Here is a 20055-nt window from a genome sequence, read left to right as displayed (position 1 = left end):
TAATATTAAAGTAAATAAAATCTACGAAATTGTTCCCTAAACAAAGTAAAAATAATATTAAAGTTCCTGCAAGTTCTTCATCTCTAAATCATATAAATTCTTTGACTTTTAATTTATTTAAAATAACAAACTTCAAGCTCCAATTATTCCCTTATTTTTTTTTAAAGAAATTTCTAAACCTCAGCATCTGATAATGAGGACCACGCCAAATGTCCTTCTTCTTTTTAAGAGCCTGAAAGTGTGCCACAGATTCCTGGCGCGGCCATTAAGTTCACACCAAACCGGAGACAAGGGGCGTGGCTATCGCACTCCTTTTTTTTACGATTGGGGTTTCCTCCGCGACGATCTGCATCTGAGCCGGGCGTCAGCGGTCCTGATAGGTGTGACACGTCCCCGCGTGATTGATGAAATGTTTGGCCATAAACCCAACAACCGAAAATGGGAGACTGCCTGCCAGCCTGCCGCTCGGACCGCCAACTAATTTCCACATTTTTCACATTTACGAAGACAAATTGAGGTGCGAACTTGGGTCGAGGCAATAAAACTGCCGAATATCAAAACAACGAAATCTTCGCAACAACAGTCGTCCATAAAAAAAGAGTTGAGGGTTGGGCGGAAGGGAAAACCCCCTTGAACCGAACTTGAACTGTTGGTGGCAGGCATGCGAAATTCACCGAATGCCAATTGTTTCCCGATTCTCGAGGAGATTCCCAGCGAAATGTCGCATTATGAGTCCGGAAAAGGGATGGCGGAATGCCACTATAAAAGTCAATATCTGGGACAATAAATTGCGACTCCTTCGATACAGTTCCACTGCTCCGCTTTTGAGTTAGAGTTCGTGGCGAATCGTTGGCCATTTGAGTTTTCCTCCTTCGGTTTAGTTTTCCATTTCATTTCGTTTTATGCCCGGCTCGCCAAAAGTTGTCAACGGCCATAAACCAGGACTTTCCCCCCTCTGTGATTTCCATTAGCATAATGCCTGGATTCGCCGATCTGATGCGGACTTTTGATTTCCTGGCTCTCTCCTCACTTTCGATTTGCCACAATTCCGTTTTATTTATTTTGCCGGCCAGCGAAATTACATTTTAAAAAGTTTTCCCTCTCGTTTGTTTTATTTGTTTCGTTTCTGCGGAGTACAACAAATTTTTATGGCTAATGTATGCGCCTGGGAAATTGATTGGGGGGATTTCCCCTCCCTCCCCCACCGAGTGTTTTCTGCGCGACCTTGACTGCTGACGAGTTAATTGTTAATCGAGTGCCAATGCCATGTCATATTGGCGGCCTTGGACCAAAGCAGGGGATCCATTATTCCTCTGAAGAACCGAAACTGGTTCAAGAGCACAAATCGAGGGAGAAAGAGCTGCGAATTTCGAGGCTCTGGACGAAAATAGAATGGCCACAACAACATCTGGTTCGTATAAAACCGAAAAAATGGAATGGAAATGCAAATGGAAATGGATCGTCGTTCTTTGCTACTTCACTTTCTGAAAGAACTCACGCACCATACACTGATCCGTGGGATCGATATCTCCCACGGACACCTGGTACAGTAGAGCCTGTATAAAGAAGGGCATTCGTTCGCTGCGATCCATGTGGTCCCAGCGAAGTCTCATCTCGCAACTGTTTTGGCGAATATTCATTTTGGTGACATTCTTGCGGCAATTCCTGAGGTAACACACCTGAAAGTTATCAAAGGGCGTCTCCTGGAGCTTCACTCCCGCATGGGCTTGCCAATGGAAACTTAGCTTTTCCGTGGACTTCAGAGAGTCCCAAGTGGGTGCATGTGGTTCCTGGCAAGTGGACAGCTCGTACAGAGTCCTGGCACGTAGCTCCACTCGGATTAGTTGCTCTGGCGTGGGTAGATTTCCGCTCCAGATGCTGTCCAGTGTGAGGGAACTCTTTACTGTGGGCAGGAGATTCAAGAAGATCTGGGACTCGAAATTTTTGAGAAATTCCTCTCTCTTGGCATTACAGAGCTTCTGATCTGTTTCTTCAGGTTCCTTCTGGGTTCCTTTAGTGGTTTCAGACTCACATTCCTGTTTCATTTCGTCCTGATCTTCGCACTGATTCAGTATCCAATCCAATTGGCTGCCGCTCAGATCCGAAAGCCGTATCAAACGCGGCTCACAACGCTCTTCGCCATCATAGGTTCTCAAAGGACCAGGATACTTGTGGCGGATCGTATAGCTAGGACGTACCACCAGGAAGTGATTCTCCACGTCATCTTCAGTCTCCTTGAGAACACGATTCTTGACAGTCTTTTCTTTTGAATTTTCTCCAGAATTTCCACGAATTGAGGTTAGCAAACAATACAAATCGGCGCTAAGAAATCTACACAAATAATCCATATTTCTACAATTTAATGGGAAATGGTTTTGAAATTTTTAAATTAATAAATAGATTTTCTAGTTTTCTAAGTCTAGAGTTGTCAAAAGAGTGTTGCTTGGTTAGTTTATTTTATGAAAATATAAAGAAAATTTTAAAAATAAATACGTAAATGTTTCATAGAACTAATACATCTCCCTTAAATAAATAAATCGAGTTGCCGCAAATATTACGCAATCGTTTCAATTTTTCTGCTTGTATTTATGCTCATTTCTCCCCTGATATAACGTTGTCAAAGGAATCCCAATTTCGCTCTGCTTAATTTACTGTTCATGAAAATATATGGCTCTGTATTATAAATGCGAAAATATACTCGCTCTCTATGGCTATTTTCACATAAAAGTCAGACGGGGGGGCGGGACTGGATATGACAGCGTGTGTTTTGCTATATTAAAAATGCTGCTGTTGCTGCAAAAAAAATAAAGACAACAAAAATAAGTAAATGATAGAAAAAAAAAGTATTGGTATAGAACGAAATAAAAAGAAGAACGTATACGTACGTACAAACGGAAAGGAAAACATTTGGATTTCCACATTTATTCGCTTCTCTCCTCGTTTATTTATACGGGGGAATCGCAATTGGAACATTCATATTCATTCTTCCGATTAAGCAGTTTTCATGGTCATCGCCAAAACGTTCGCGCACAGTCGCCTGCCTCATCGCGAATCATGGCCGAGATAAAATAAAATAAGTGGCCTAAATAAAAGCTGAAGGAAAAAGGCAACAGAGAAATCTCTCATAGGCCCGACCCGCCGAATTGCTGCAATTATTGAAATTAATTTCATTTATTACATCATGAAAAATATTTTCCCCTCAGTTTAGCGAGCAAAATATTTTCGCCACACGCTGTCCTTTGCAATTAAGGATTGGACATTGACTTGTCTGCGGCTCTCTGTGTGCGTAATTTGAAGTTAATAACGTTGAAATAAAATCCCCATTCGATTTGTATCGCCCCCATTTAGCGGACGAACATTGGCCAATTGTCCAGGCCAAAACATGACCAGGCAGTGAGAGAAACTAAGCTGGAAATTAAGCAAGAAAAATAAGAAAATTAAGTTATTTCGTACAAAATAATTCAATAAAAAATATAGAATTAATATGTAAGCTTTCTGAAATATATTTTAAATAAGTTTAATCTTAGAAAACTAAGCTAAGATCAAGAATTTTCTTAAAATTAAGTGATTTCTCTCAAAAAAGTTCAATAAAAAATGTTTATAATATCATATAAAATATAAAATAAATATGTAAACTTTCTAAATTATATTTTTAATTCATTTTAATCTCAGAAAACTATTTTTTTAAAATCCTCTGCCTTGTAAGGTAATTTTCCAGTGTACAAATACCAAGAGTTGGGTGTGTTTTTCGATATTGGTGTACCTATAAAGTCTGCACTTAATTGCTATGAATACGCATATATTTGTTCGATTTGTCATCAAATTTTTCATAGAATTTATGATTCACATTTGGGATGAATGTGGCCAGAATTCGCTTTAATAATAATATTTTTTCTCTTATATATAAAAAAGGTGATAAAGGAGTTCTGCAATCTCTGGAGAGACTGCCACTCTTCAGCTCATTCTCAGCTTCACCAAAGGGGATTCCCAATGGCAGAGATGAGCCCTCAGATGAGCTGGAAAAATGGTTTACGACTACGTCTAGGTGAGATGTGGAGTGCCGTGTTGCGGCTAATGGCAATGCGGCGGCCACAGCTCCCAGAACAATAAAATTCCCATTTAGAAGTCGCGCGAAGCTTTCGCACTCTCGCCGAGGGGGAAAAGTGTGGCAGCAGCAGTTTTCCTCGCTTACGTGGAAAACAATTTTTATGGCATGTCAAAAACCTATTTTAATGCTTTTAATGAAAGCGAATTTTATTGCATTACTTTTCGATTTTACGGTCCCCGCACCCTCAGGAGACCCCAGGAATCGCAAGGCGCCGCCAGAGGCGAGGCGTAAAAATGCACTCAACTCAAAATGTTGACAAGATCGTAAAAAAAAAGTTTCGTGTTTCACCAAAAACAGGTGACACAGCAAAAACTGTAAAAGAAACCGCAAAAATAAAGTACAAAAAAGCAGAAAAGAAAACTTGCTCTTAACAAAGCCCACTTAAACTGCCAATTGTGGTGGAGCTTTTTCTTCCTAGCAAAAACAAGAGATTTTTCCTTTTGGCATTTTTGCATAAATTCGAATCTCGCTGGCGCTGGCGACGCATTCGAATTTCCCAAGCTGGCTGCTACCTTTGCCAAATTCATTTGACCAGAAACTTAAGTTATATTTTGGCCCTACGCCAGGGGCTTCCGAAAGCGACATGTTTAGTGGCACGGCAGCGACAAAAGCTTTCAGCCATAAAGGATGCCGGCCGCAGGCAAAAGGTCCTGCACACGTCGCCTGTCGGAGCACTCAATGTCACCCAGCTGAGGGCGAGGGGGTAAAAATGCAGTTCCCAGTTCCAGTTCGGCGAAACAATGACATGAGTTTTGGACGCACTTTTGCCCTCCACCAGCCATGCCCTCCACCAGCCATGCCATTGGGGACAATCCATATTGCATGCATTAAATATCTCATATATGGTTGGAACAACTAAATGGATTCGGGGTCGCCAGTATTGACAGGGTCAGTCATGCATTGTTGGCCGGCCAAAAAAAGGAAGAAGAAAGAAGTTACGGTCGGGATGTCAACTGCAGGGACAGCTCACAACTTTTGGCCCCAGCCTCTGAAGAGGATGGCCATTGAGGAGGTTTAAAACAATGGAAGAATCTTTCGGTGAACATTTTCTAGATTTTTAATGTGCCTTGAAAATTAAGCTAAGGAATATTCAGGGGAATTATATATTCTCTTACTTCAAACATTCTTAATTTAAAAAATCCAAAAAGAAAGCTTAGCTTTAAGAATCAATGTCTTCTGTTTTGCCAACATCTCGGGGTTGCTATTTAATATATAGTAAAATATAGTAACCCAATCGCTGCTGGAGATATCTATGGCCTCCTTGGCTGCGTGTGACGAATGCTGGAGAGTAGAGTACTCTCCCCTCCCCCTGTTCAGGGGTGTCATTAGCCGGGATTCATTTCATAAAAAGCTATGGCTATGGCAGCCGCAAGTGACAAAGTTAGAGCACAGAAATTCGTTTCATTGGGTCATAAAAAATGGCGAAAAACAAAATGCAAATGAGACAATGAGATGCGAGGCCGCGAAAAAAAAAAGGTGGAACACTTTTGCAAGTAATTCTCGCCGCCAGGGAGAGACCCTTGACATTAGAGGTCCCTTACATTCACCCCCAACTCCATTTTCCCCTTCGCATATAATTACAGTTATTTGTGTAGCTAATTAATTGCTAATCAATCATAGGACGAGAGCGAGACGGACTCGGAGACGGACACAACAAAAAGGACGCGTCGTTGTTTGCCTGTCACTAGACCCAAAAGGACATCTCAATCCCGGGGACTTCTAAGTATTCCCCCATCAACGAGGAGGACCAACTTTTGTCCGGAGACAAAAGCCCGGCGAAAACAAAAGCTTAGCGAAAGAGATTGATCACAGCCAAGCGGCGGGCGAGCTGCACCTGTTTGCTTACTCACGGTTATTAGCCAGGACACGCAGGATCCACGGTCCTGGGAAAGAAAGCGATGAGCGGGGGTGGCGGGGCATGCAAATGGCCAGCAGGGAAAATGCACTTGGAGAAAATGCATGGGAGGAGATAAATGTGGTATTTTATAAAAACAATGTGGTTATCTTCTTTATCAATCTTAAATATTTAATTTCTTAAGCCAAAAAAATGTATTTAAATATTTTTTAAAGCATCTTAAATATAATTAAATAAGCCTTTATATAGATTTTTCAGTCTTACCTGAAGCAAAACATTTATCCTAAGTGTATCCTTGGATACTTATGAGCAAAGAAGTGTCAATCCTGGCTCGCTTTTTTGCACCTTGCCGGGATATAGTCGAGTGCTTGGTTGAATCCTTCACCGCCCCCTTCCTTTGTGGCCCTCTTGTCACTGTCACTCAGAGCTGACGTCAGCGTGTCCTGAGTCCTGGGCCCCTCTCCTTTATCTCTCCTTTGGCCTAGCCTTCCTTTCCCTTAGCCTTTCTGTCTTTTTTTTTGGCGCACATTTTATTTTACATAATTTGAACATTTAAGACGTGCCTGGGCATAGACAAGCGGCTTTAGTTTTAGTTTATGCAGCCCAGGCCCGTCTCGAGTCCTGCTCCTGTCCACTGGTGGTTCTCTACGCTCATTTTATTATTAAAAGGCATTCGCATCCTTTACGGCCCAATGAGTTTTATGGGGCCCAGGCACTGCCCTCTCTTGCCCCCCGTGTCCTCGTCTTGGCCTGTCAATCCTGGGGATGTCTTCATCTTTTATTTGGAAAATCAGGATGCGGGGCTGCGCGTTTAGTGTCCGCAATTCACATTTGTATTTGTCAAAACTTGCACGTTTGCCGTTTGCCGTTTTGCTGTTTACTGTTTGCTCTTTCGGCCTGCAGAAATTTTACAGTTAACCCAAATTGTCGGCAATTTGGCCAAGATGCTGTTCCAAAAGGCTCCTCAAACCAGAATTTTGTCATTTGATGATCCTTTCAATTCAATTGTTCGACGGTGGAAGGAGTCGGCGTAAGTGATAGTAAAGAGCATTCATAACGCTGTTGATGGGTTTATATGGATGTACACTAGGAAAATGCCTGGCTAAATTGTTTTAAATATTTATTTTATAATATTTAAATATAGGTTTTAAATTTGTGTATATATTTTATGCTTAGACAGTCACTTAATATTATCAAATAATTCAAAAATTATTTTAATAATTAACTAAAAAGCTTTCCATATATTCCCGCGACAGGTTCAGAGGTGATGTCACCACTTGCACTAGTTTCCCTCCCCATTTAGGCCAAAAGGGTGTGGGATTTGACCCTCTGGCAGGACTCCATTGTCCTGGCTGATTGGTAATTCGATACAGTTGTTCGATGGCCTTTCGCTTTTGTTGTGTGCGAATCTTTGGAATCATTTGAAGCGCATCGAGCCAATCGAGGGAAAACTTCAACGCTTTCCCACTCGAACCATCCCATCCCCTGTGCAATTTTCCTCCCCTTGGCCGGGACTCGTGTCTCGTGTCTCTCTCCTGTCTCCGGTTGGCACTAATTTTCCTGCTTGTCGCGCCGTGCGAATCGTATAAATAATTTCATTTTATTTTTGTTTTCATTCCATATCAATACTGTTTATGGACTAATGGATTTATGGCCGAGACGCACCCGATCATTGTTCGATTGTACATCAATATCATTTTTGTCATCGTTCGCGGCACGTGTGTTGTCGCCGTTTCCGCATCCTAGGGATCAGGACAAGGATCAGGGGGATGCCGGCCTAATGTCCATGCAATTATGAATATGGAGTGTGGGAAAAACTGCCAGCGAGTCTTATATTTCTCTTTTGCAGTAGAAATTTCCTGCGCCTTGGCGGCTTCTTATTATTATTCTTTCATTTTGGCAAATTGTTTTCGTTTTATTAAATTTCTTTTCACTTGTAAGTCCCTTTCGGTGGCGCTCGCCTCTTCGGTTCGGTTTGGTTTTTCGGTTATTATTATTATTATTTCTACGATTGGCCAAGAGAGAAAGGTTTCCATTTCCCTTTGGGCCAGTAGCAGCAGCAGCAGCAACAGACTCCTTTCGGCTTTTAATAAATGTCCAGCCAGCAGCTGAAGCCGCTCGTATTTCGTCTGCCAGCAGCTCAAGAAATATGCACAAATTAATTTTCTTTTATTCCGGCAAAGGCAAAATTTAAATCAGCCAAGACGAGGGGGGAACCCAAGGAATACGTCATGTCCACTGGAGGAAAAACAAGAAAAGGGTTTCCTTCCCGGCCACCCCCGACTGTTTGGGGGTCCCAACTGCTGGCCAAAGTCAAGACCAGGAGAGGGAACGGGGCATATCCTTACAAAGGATAGCGCCAGTCTGTTATGAATGCAAATTAAAAGTATACAAATCTAATAAGTTCCATTTAAGTTGCTTTAATTTCACTCGCTCGTCTCCGCCTCTGCGTTTGCATTTGCATTCGGAAATTGTTGCTAATTGTTGAGCTTTTAGACAGCAAATTTTTAATGCAAAGTGCAGCAGCAGCAGAGCGTTCTCCCCAAGACTTTTTTAATAATATCGCGAAAAAGGCATTTTCCATTTTGCATTTCGCATTTTAGATTCGCTGAATGCTTTTTTCGCTCGCAAATTGAGAATTAATCAGGGTTGCCTTTCAACTCGTTAGCTTATTTTTAGGAACTACTCTCAAGTCGAATCCATCACACAGGGCTTGGCCAAATTAGCTTTGACTTCAAATAATTTTGGAGCTTTGCCTAATTCACTTAACTTATCTTAAGTATTAAGTCATTAAGTAGAGTGTTTGTTAGTTTAACCTAAACTAACTAAATTATTTTGCAATAAACTGAACAAGGGACTTGACTGCAGTCTAATTTTTATTTTTCACCATCGTTGCTCTACCTTCTAATGAGATGCGCCCCAAAAGTATCCTTTGATTGACTAATAAAACGATACGTGAGCTGAAGGCTAACACATAAGAAAAAATTGGCCACTCGGTTAGGTCTAGGTAATTCTCGCCTCTCGTTTTTCTGCACCAAAGGTAATTCCCCCCGAGAACCAAACTGGCCGTATGTGACGCACATATTTAAGCAACTCCTGGACACCCTGGGGCATCCCGTTCAGTAGCCAAATCCGAATCCAGCATCCAGATGTCACCCGAGAATTGCGAGGACTGATGGTGATGATGATGATGACGATTCCGATGGCCGTTGATGATGCCAAGGCAAGGAATAAACTTTGTAAAATGTTGCGACTGGCATAAACAAAGTGGTTGTGCCCTTGGGCGATTGGATTGGGTTGGGATGGGTGGTTGGGTGACTGGCGCTGCCGCCCTCGAAAGGTATTTCGTCCTCACTTCTGACCATATGCTGCCATCGCCTGGGGCTGTTGTAGGTGTAACTGCGTGCGCCATAAACTTGGGGTAATAGACTCTATACTTTGGCCATCCCAAAAAGGGACATACGCGGGGATACGGTGGCCACACCTTCAAGGAGCCGAAGCTACCACCTCAGGCCCTCGGATTCTGCTGAAATGTGCACAAATTTTCATTGTCGGTTGACAGCCCAAAAAAGCAAATCTCCGTAGATGTCCGCACATTGTCGGGCCCCATTCTTGGTCTAATGCAGGGAAAGAAAAATTTTGAATTATTGTTTTTGAATTCTTTATTAAAGAAAAAGAATTAATTTTAGTTTTCAAAGGGGATTTTTTGAACATTCTATGCTTAAAACCAGTGACCAGGAGGAATAGAGTTTCCTTTATTTTCGGGGATTTACCTGATTTAAACATAATTTACTTTAAATTCCAAATTGTTTACTGTGTATTATGTGTGTGAGTGTCCTTTATAGTTTTGTTCATTTCATAAATATGCGTTTTGTCCTTTTTTTTGCCAAGAATGGGAGTGAGGCAGCCTGCGGCTTTCATAACCGTTGGATGAAAACGAGCAAAGAGCTGGGCTCACCTTTTTGGCTGTCCCTTGGTCCTTGGTTTGCCCATAAGCAGATTCATAATTTGATCCTGGGGTAAATACATTTTATTATGCTTTTATGTGCGAGCCATCTTGGAGTGTCCAACCTTGGGACAGGTTGGCCATGTCCGTGTCCGTGTCCTTTAAGTGCAAACTTATGAATTGGTCAGGGGACATGTGTGGCAGGATGGCTCGAGCTGGGGCTGTGGATATTGGGGTGGCTCTTTGTTTGCCTTTAATATTTTGCCTATAAACATATTTTTATTTATTTAGGTCGAGCGCAAGACATACTAAAATACGGCCTTACCTACCACAGCTGCACTTGATGGCTCATACATATCCGCTATATATAGAGTTTATATGGCCATATACATATACTATACTATATATCTTCTGGTACTCGAAGGTAGCCGGCGGCAGCCAAGCAAATCACTTAACACTTTCACTTCAACGCTAAATTAATTAAAATTTATACTACAGCAACAGCCAGGGCGAAAAAACAAATAAATTAAGTAGGCGTTAAAATAGTTCATATTTCATCTGGCCTCGCGCGCGCTTTTCTGCGGTTTTCTTCTCTCGTTTCTGTGGAAAAGTCCAATCCCGGCAACAACGAAGACGAAGACGACGTGGCAGGAGAGCCCTCGAGAACAATTGGCCAAGTGCTGACAGGCCATCGCCAAGATACAGATACGCGTATAGTTTGTACCGTGCCGTAACACAATGTATCCACAAAGTCAAACTCCGGTCACGCCTCGATTGGAGGCGAGTTCTGGGGAACCGAATTGTTGCAGTGCATCTGGGCCCATGATTAATTTCCCGCAGACAGCGACAATGGACCAAATGAGGTAGACAAGCGGGTGCGACAATTAGCCAGAACAGGCCAGCTAATTGGCCAGTAATATAGAGGGAAGACCCAAAAGCCAAATCTCTTAGAAAAGTGGGAAATTTAAGGCAATCCATCTGCGTTGTAAATGTTATTTTTAAAATTTTTTAAATTGCTTTCTAGCTTAGTCATAGAAATTAAAAGGAAAAGTGTGACTAGGGTGTAGTGTGACCAGCGTAAATTAAGCTAGCTGTAGTGTGACCTTGTAATCTTCAGATACTTAATTGAAAACTACTTGTAAATTCATTTTACCTCAAGGAAACAAGTTTTTAGAAACTATTAAAATAAATAAGTAAATCTTAAGTTTCTAAACTAATTTCAATTAGTCCAAGAAAACCAACTTATTGGCCAGAAAAATCCAGGATAAAATACCACATCAAATCCTGTTTGGAAAAATCAAAAGAAATCCAAAGCGATGGCATCACGTAACCGCATCTCCGTATGATTTTGCACTTTCCTTTTTTATTTCACTCCTGGGAGCTTGTTAGCCCGGAAAACGTGAGAAAGGAAAACTCAAAAGATGAGCTAAGACGATACGGGATGATGTGTGTGTTTGCATTTTAGATTGCAGCTCGTGTTGCGTAAGTCAATAAAAATTTCATATTTATTGACCATTAGCACCTAGGGCCCAGCTGAGTTAACCGAATGCCACAAAGCAGCACATTCGCTGGGGAGCGACTTCCACAACCACAGTCCTAGCCACATCCACCTCGAATGTCGAATGTCGACGAATGCGAACAATTCGCGTCGACATCTTGTCTGCATAATTGCAACACACATACTCGCCGGTGCGCTCTGGGAATAGATGCCAGACTATATAGTCTGTGTTACCGGGAGAAGCTGGGGGGACTAAGGACAGCAAGACTGACACTGACGCCAGCATGTCGGCCCGCCTCCCTGCCACTCCCACTCCGAGCTCCGCGGGCGTCAAACTCCCCGAGAAAGTGGCACCTTTTGGGCCTCATCGCATACTTAGGTGGCGTCAACCTACTTCCTCAGGCAGTGCAGTTTCAATACGAGGGAAAGTAATTGTTAAAATTAAAATTAAGCATTATAAAGCCTTGAGTTAAGTAGAGGAATTAGCTTTGTTTTTTGTCACAGTCAGGCTCCACTGTACCCATACCCTATTCCCATTCCTTGATCGAAAATAGTTGCCAACACGGCCCACAAATTATTGTCACTATGCGGGCCTTGTCGCCATTGTCGCACCTTTGTATTCTAAATTATTTCGTTTTTATTTATTTTCTTATTTTACTTATTTTCTTATTTTACTTATTTTCTTATTTTATTTATTTTCCTTTTAGTTTGCTTTTATTTTGTATTTTGGGTCTGTGGCGCTTTCGACATTCAAGTGGCGCTGCGATAATGCCGATGTGATGTGATGTGACGCCTCGTATACGCCCGTGATTCGTGATTTCGTGATGGGGATGCTGACAGTCACAGCAATTGCAAAAAGAAAAACACAGGGGAAAATAATATCAATATAAAATGATTATGTAAATATTAAATAAGGTAATTTCAAAGACAAGAAACTAATTAAAGTGCTTGCAGCGTCAGAAGTTCATTGAATTTTTGTAGAAATTAAGATCTCTCATCAAAAATTAAAATAATAAATAGTTTTCTAATTAATTGTAAAACATTTACAGGTAAAATAAAATATAACAAATATATTTTTTCATAATACTGGTAATTTTCTACTATATTTAACAAAAATATTCAAGGATTGCATTACTGACATTGTAAAATGCTTTTTAGGTTGAATGTATTTTTATCTATTACAAAAACTCATATATTTTCTTAAACGAATATTTTTTTATAAATAAGAAACCTATGTTTTCTTAAATATATTTTTCCATATCATTATTTTTTCAAGAAAATAAATACATTAAAATTTTCCCCAGTGCACAATAGCCACCGCAACAATGCACCTTGCTGCAGAAAGGTGCAACCACTTAATGCCGCATTATTTGGCACATTTCAACGGGACAAAATCGGGGCGAGTTCTAGGTGCGAATTTCCCCCAAGCGAATGACAATTTCCCCCCCTCCCCTGGCATTTTCCCGGTGGGGAAGAGAGAGTCGGAAAATCGGACACATTGCTCCTAAGGGGGCGGGGCCAGTCTCGTTGGCGTCGCAGCGTCGGCGAATAAATGAAAAATCATTTCATTTCAATTCATTTTCACTTAAAAATACGCCGTACACTTTTTCACGTACACAAATCGAGCGGGATCCCGTATACTACATACATATAGTGCTATATATTGGATCTACTTGGGAGACTTGGGAGGCAGGCAATAAATTAAATTTTCTCTCGACTGGCGAAAAAGCCAAACGTTGAAAAGCTGAAAGAAAAAACTACGCACATTTCCTGGGGAAAACGTGAAAATGCAGCCCTAATCGAAGGCGATTTTTCTGCTCATTTTTCCCCTTCAGATTTTCACCGTTTTGCAGCGGCACAAATGAAGCGCGCCGTGTGCCACACTTTTCCACCGAAACGTCGAACGTCGAAAGCCGAAATGCGTTTCCAGTTTATTTTCAAAATGTTCAATTTCAATAATTTTTTAATGGCCCCAACGCACGCACGCACGTCTCGGGCGAACTCTATAAAGCACTGTTTGTACCATATATATCCATATATACCCATACGATCCGATCCCATCCCATCTTATTCGAAGCCAACTGAATCGTTTGGCCAATTAGTCGAAATGTTTGCACAAATGCCAGACGCAGACGAGTGCCGGCGGCATATAAAATTTCAAGCTCATCGCGGCCGATGGGCGCCATTGCACAGATCATGATCCAAATGGGATAGATTCATCCCAGAACACCGGGAAAAATAAGGAAATATTGGAAACTAATTAGAGCTAGGAGTAGTCTATTTAGTTTTTAGACCAAACCAATCCTTTTTTTGAAAAATCGAAGGGTTTTTATCAGGAAAAGTTAAGTAGCTCAGTTCAACCGTATTCTTAAAATGTGTTGTTTATATTTTTATTCCCCTTCCATCATTTAATTATTTACAATACAATTTTTAATTAAAATCGTTTTAAAACTTAAAAATTGACCTATAAACTTGGCTAAAATGTAGTGTTCAGTGCAGTTTTTGTCGCTACGATCGGAATGCGCCTCGATTATTTGTTTGTAGACGATCTTCAAAGGAGCATTCCCAGTTTTTATATTCGGTGTTTTGATGCCTTTTTCCGCTTTTGCTTTGACATCCTCAGAGCAACATAAACTACATGGGGGCACAAAAAAACACCTTTGTAATGCTGACACCTATAAAAATGTCCGATCTTTACGATCTTAGAAGCCCCACCACGTAGAAAGAGAGACGATATGCATATGGCGGAGAGAGCGATATTATACGGTTGGGAGACCACGACTTCCACGAATTCCACGCCGGAAATTATGACCGGCGGACGTAGGGAGGTCGGTTGGTCGGCCTTTTGAGGCGACAACAATGTTGCCAAACATTAAAATATGAAAATTCACTCACAAAACGTAAACAACAACACAACGCCGACTCGACTCGAGTCGACTCACTCGTATACTCCTCTGCTCCCCATTTCGACATAAAATCCCCAGAGACAAACCGAAACGCAGCCGTTGAAAAATTGAAAAACTGAAAAGCAAAAATGTAGAAAAACAAAAATTGTATACCCCGACGTACTGGAGGGGCAAAAATCCTAGTGTCCAAGGCGGCAAAACGCTTTACGATCGATCGTTAAATAAATTGGCAAATAAATGTAAATGAGGCATGGTCAAAACAAAACTCCCCCAATCCCCGCCACAGAGACTGCATCCCATCTATGGGGCAGAACAATCCGCCGGACAGTCGGGCAGGTCAAAACAGAAATTGGCTCGAACAACGCTGCGGGGAAATGTGAATTATTGTATATTACTGAATTAGCATATTGTGTAAAGTGTGGCATAAATCAAAGATCTCAATGGGTTTCTTTGAAGAATTTTGTCAAAGAGTTGATAGAACGTCATGGTTTCCAGATGGGGGCCAAGGTGTTCATGATATCTTATTCAGAATTGCTTGACAGTATTTGAATAAAAACCTTCGAAATCCTCAAGACAATCAATCCCAAAAATCATTTCTGTCTAAGCCTCTAAGGAGTCACAGATTTTCCCTCAAATCTCGTATCCATTTGAGCAGCTGCTCATCGAAGTTTATCTGCGGCAGTAAATGGGAGGAGCCACTAAACGCATATAGTTGAATATTAATGAACACGATTTTTACTGGCACTTGGCCGCTTTTATCGTCCGCAGCAAGGAGGAAGGACAACAACACGGCTTAGACCATGGCAGAAATCACTGCAGCAATTAAAGTGGATTTATGAATCCACCAATGACAACAGACAACGCGTACGGGGAAGGACAAGGAAGCGCGCCAATATTGTATTAAAATTTTTTTGCCATCATAAAGATTATTATTTTATGGCCGAGAAGAGCACCCCCGCTTTTCCAATAGATATAGCCCATATATAGAGCCACGCGTCGCAGGCAGATTCAAATAAATTTTTAATGCACTCGTTCCGTATTTGGTCCTGGCGTCGCACTTTTATTATTGATATTTACAGCACACTTGGAGTCGAGTGAATCGTATGCCATATATCGCCATGATGCATTATTCAAGAGGCGCTGACGTCAAGTCAAGGATTCGAGCCCTGACTGCCTGCCTTCCCCGCAGCCATCGCACGCCTTGCAGTGTGTTTGGTAATTAATGAAGCCATAAAAACTAAACCCAATTAATTAAAAATGCACACACTCACACTCACTCGAGAGTTCGGGGATCTCGGGGAAAAATCGAACATTCGAACGTCGAACGTTGGACATCTGAATCGGGCCATGGAAATCGAGCGGTGCCAACTGTAAAATGTCTTTTACGATGCGATCTGCACTTGATGGCCATTACCCATTACCCATTACACATTATCCCCTGCCCTGTCTGCTGCCAAGTATTTCCCAAGTAAAATGGCGTCGGCCATTGTAAAAGTTTTTATTACAAGACTCGTAAATGTCAAATGTAATTTAAGCAAACATGTGTGCGTGCTAGAGGGTCCTCGAATTAACAGTAACTTGATTGAGCCCTGACCACATTGCCCGGCCTCTATTTTAGCTCCAACTCCTCCTCCCTCTCCTCCCACTATTTTCCTTTGGCCAAATGCAACATGTCCCGCGGCCAGCGTGGAAAACAACTCACTCGGCCTAATCAAAATATTTTTTTTTTGCGGAGAGACAAAACTAGTCTGAAAGGTGCCAGAGCAGTTCCCGTGGCACAAGAAACAGTTGCCGGCTGTCAGAGAGACAGAGGCGAGAGGAAAATGCGGAAAATGCAAACTCAAGTGCAGCGGGTAAAAGCGTGAAAAAGCAAAAGGAAGAGAAAAAAGTCAGGTTGTGGCAAGGAAAATGTATGGCATAAGATCAGGAACTTGAATCTGAACATGCGGTATGTTAAAGCATTTTATAATATATTTTTCAATGACCTTTTAATACCTGATAAAATAATTTCCGTTAACGCATGCGGAAAATAGCAAACAAATTCTTTATTTTATTTTAAATACTTAATATTTGTGACAATCAATTCGATAAAATTTTTGACAACAAGAAAAACCACTTAAAGCCAACACGTCACAGCGGATTGTCCACGTACTTAGGTGACAAATCACGTAAAGTGGGAAAAGTGAGTGAAAAATTCATATTAATATAATATATATAATATAAAAAAGAACTTAAATACTTTAAATAATTTATTGAGAGTTTATTTAAGATTTCCAAAGGATTTTCTGTACTAAACTCCCACAATCCCACTTTCTCACGCTGCGTTTTCCCCACTCCTCTGTGTGTGTTTTGGGTCGTAAGCCTGCATATTTAAACATTAATTAAATTAAACTACTAACAACAAAATCATGTAAACAGTGCTCCCCTGGGGACAGGCACACACATAAACACTCTCTTTTGGAAATACACTCATCGGACACCTTCCAAAAACACGGCTACGCAGAAGGTCACGTGTCGCAGCCGCCCAAATTAAGCATCTCCCTTGCTCTCCAGACGGACAGTCGCGTGTTGATGAGCAGAGAAAACCGTAAATTGTCACATCCCCCAACCCCTTGAGGAAAATATGATGGAATAAGGGATGAAGACTCGAATTTTAGATACCCATTGTGAAAAGATATGTGAGCAGGGATTAAAATGGGATTTTATAAACTAAAAAGAAGCTGAAAAAATAATCTTTTAAAGGGGATATAAATAATTAAGTTTAATTTTAAATATTTTTATATTTTGTAGAATTAATAAGGAAAGTATCTTAATGTTTTAAATTACCATGTATTTCATATTATGATTTTAAAAACATTTTACGAAGTTATTGAAACGTCTAAACTTGAGCTATTTTCCTTTCCGAAAACATTCTCATCCAGGTTTTAAGGTGCTTAAGTTTTCTTTTTAAATATTTTTAAAATAAGCAGACATTGTGAAGGAGAAATTAATGGTTCTTAGTTTTATATTTTATTTATTTTATTTTTATTTTAATTTTTTTGCATTGTATTCCATTCCATTTTCCTAATATACCCCTCATTCCCTTACCCATAACATTATCCAGCAACACGGCATAAATTTCAAGAAACGTGTGGCGTTTGGCATGTGACCTGGACCCACCCATTTCTCGTTACCATTTCCCAGTGGCCATTTTACCATTTTCCCTTTGCCCAGCATGGTGCCTCTCCGGAGAGCTGTTGATTGCACAGCTCGATGACAACTATCAGGAGTCTGACTGGCAGCACCTGCCGCGGACTGGGAATGGGATTAGAATGTGAACCACAAAATAAGGGAAAGACCTAAGATCAACCCGCATCTATCAGTGCGTTTTCCTAATCAAAAATCGTAAAAGAAACCCCAGAAAATGTGAAAATAATTTGAATAATTTCCCAAATATATTCGCACGTGTTTTGCCCAGGCTCAACGCCACCCTTTGCTCAACGATGATAATGAGGCCCCTGAAAAATAACCACTTTCTGGCCAAGAATGGCCCAACTGTCGTCGCTATGACGGATATGCATTGACATAGCAAATTAATATTAATTTCTGACACACGCGCCAGTGACACTTTTCCAAGTTTCTGAGTTTCAGAAGGCCGGCGAGGTCTGCAGAAAAAATAACACGAAATTATTTTCAAAACATTTATTTTGTCTGCGATTCCCGGCGCAAAGGGACAGGGCAATGATGATGTCTGGGTCTGGGTCTGGAGCTGAGAATGGAAATGGGAATGGGATCTGGGCCTAACTGGCATCCTGTGACAGGACAGGATATCAAGTGAAATGATGCTTGCGTCCGACGGAGCGGCTTGAGTAATTAGTTTGGATTTTGTGGCATTATAAAATCTCCTTTTTCGGGGGCTGCCGCTGCCACTGCCGCTGCTCGGCTGACGCACAAATATTTATTCAAGTGTTAAAGTGTCTGCCGCGCAAAAAGTGTTTTCTTTTGAGCACTCACTCTCCCTTGCCTTTTCCCACTTTTTATTCTTTTTTTCTTGATATACATTTTTTTTATTTGTTCGTTCATTTTATATTTAAAATTTTCATTGGCCCCGCGACAAAGGCCGTCAATCTTTGCTTTCTGTCTGCCGACCGTCCTCCCTCCCCCCTTGAAAACCCCCTCGACGGCTGCCAGTGTCGTGAAAAATTAGACACCTTATGCATTCAGAGCAAAAGACTTTGCATCCAAAAGTTTTCCCAGCGAGGGAAAACATCATTTTCATACACAATCAATCCTTGTAATTGGCCGTTACGCGCTTTCCACTCTGCCTTTTGCTTTTTTCTAGTTTTTCCCATGAAAAACGTAGCGCTAAATGAAACTGCAAGACGCGAAAAAAAAGAAAGAGGAAAGGAAAACAGCCGCCATTTTTTCCGCGGCCAAAAATCAAAGAGCAGCGCTCTGAGGAAAAGCAAAACTCACGCACAGCAAAAGGGAAAATGCCAGAGAAAAGTTTAATTTCACTAATCACAGCAGAGTAATTACGTGGAAAATGAATTTTTTTCGTTGAACTTCCTTTCTGCCGCCGCCAAGGAAGTTCGGCATCCCGGATGTCGGCAAGAAGTCGAAGGAAAGGTGCAGGAACGGAACTTTGAGGGCAAACAAATAACTGGCAATTTGTACGTTTTAATTTTTTTCACAGAAACTCTGTGTGTGCATTTTGGAAAAAATTTCAATTTTACTTTGCTTATTAATCAAACGAGAGAGCTGACCAAAGTCGAAAGGTTTCTTTTGCAGGGTGAAAATAAATAATAAAAGGTCAGGGAACTTTAGAGCTTTGGATTGTTGAACTTTATCGAGGGAATTTACAGGTTCTTCTAGAGGAAAAGATGCTTAGAAAATTTGTAATTTAAATATTCAAAGATTCTACAATTATTCTGTATCCTGGAACCTTAAGTATATATTTCTTGCAATTGCTAAAATCTTTAAATTGATTTTTTTTGTCTAATTTTCCAGACTTCAGTTTCAAGTTATTAATCAACCAAAAGCTGTCATTGAACGAACGCTTCTTGAAGTACGGCAAAAGAAAAGGTCAGACAACTTGGAGCTGCGGATTGTTAGACACTTTCGAGTGATCCACCGAGTAATGGGGGAGTGGAGCTGGAAAAACACTTGTTTGTGCCACGTCTGCGGCACACATGGCTCTCGGGCGAGTTTCCCACATTTTCGTCACCCGCTTGGGACTTGGGGGCTGCACATACATAAATCGCTCGGAAAACTAAACACGCAATTCGAGAGTCTAATAAAGTTGCGCAAACAAATGATGCGGTGGCCCCCGAGAACACCGAAGTGGAGCAGCATCCACCGACTGATGGCTCCTCCTGCCATCCCCCCACCACAGAAATCCTCCCTAATGCACCGAGCTGCTGCGACAGAGACAGATACAGATATTGCTACAGATACGGATATGGAATAGTGCCGCCCAGATACAGATACATTCTGCCACTTCCCCTTCAATAAGTAGACTGTTGTTTTTTTTTTTTTGGTTTTTTTTTTTTAATTGCACCGAGAGGCAAAGTGTTAAAGAGTTTATGTGCAACATTTACGGGTAGGCCTCCTCCATTTCCCAGACACACACTCACACAATTATAAATGCAATAAAATACTTTTCAAGCGAAACTCATAAATTTCCAAAAGCGAACGAACGAACGAATGAACCCCGGAGTGGCGACACCCAGCGGAAAATGAAGGAGAGAGCCCGACTCCGTT

General features: G+C 41.2%; 1 protein-coding gene across 1 annotated transcript; it reads right to left on the bottom strand.

Annotated features, from left to right (window-relative positions):
• Window positions 1-93: 93 nt before the first annotated feature.
• LOC108073688 (uncharacterized) lies at window positions 94-2440 on the bottom strand. The gene has a single exon (XM_017165420.3). The coding sequence runs from the start codon at window positions 2346-2348 to the stop codon at window positions 1473-1475; it is 876 nt and encodes a 291-aa protein (XP_017020909.1). The 5' UTR covers window positions 2349-2440; the 3' UTR covers window positions 94-1472.
• Window positions 2441-20055: the final 17615 nt, after the last annotated feature.

The sequence above is a fragment of the Drosophila kikkawai genome, chromosome 3R, assembly GCF_030179895.1.
Source record: "Drosophila kikkawai strain 14028-0561.14 chromosome 3R, DkikHiC1v2, whole genome shotgun sequence".
In the NCBI taxonomy this organism is placed as follows: Eukaryota; Metazoa; Arthropoda; class Insecta; order Diptera; family Drosophilidae; genus Drosophila; species Drosophila kikkawai.
Note: the sequence above shows the minus strand (reverse complement) of the source record. Positions and strands in the feature narration are given on the sequence as shown.

What these genes read in the sequence shown, in the direction of transcription:
- LOC108073688 (XM_017165420.3), bottom strand. Translation starts at nt 2,348, where the DNA reads ATGGATTATTTGTGTAGATTTCTTAGCGCCGATTTGTATTGTTTGCTA.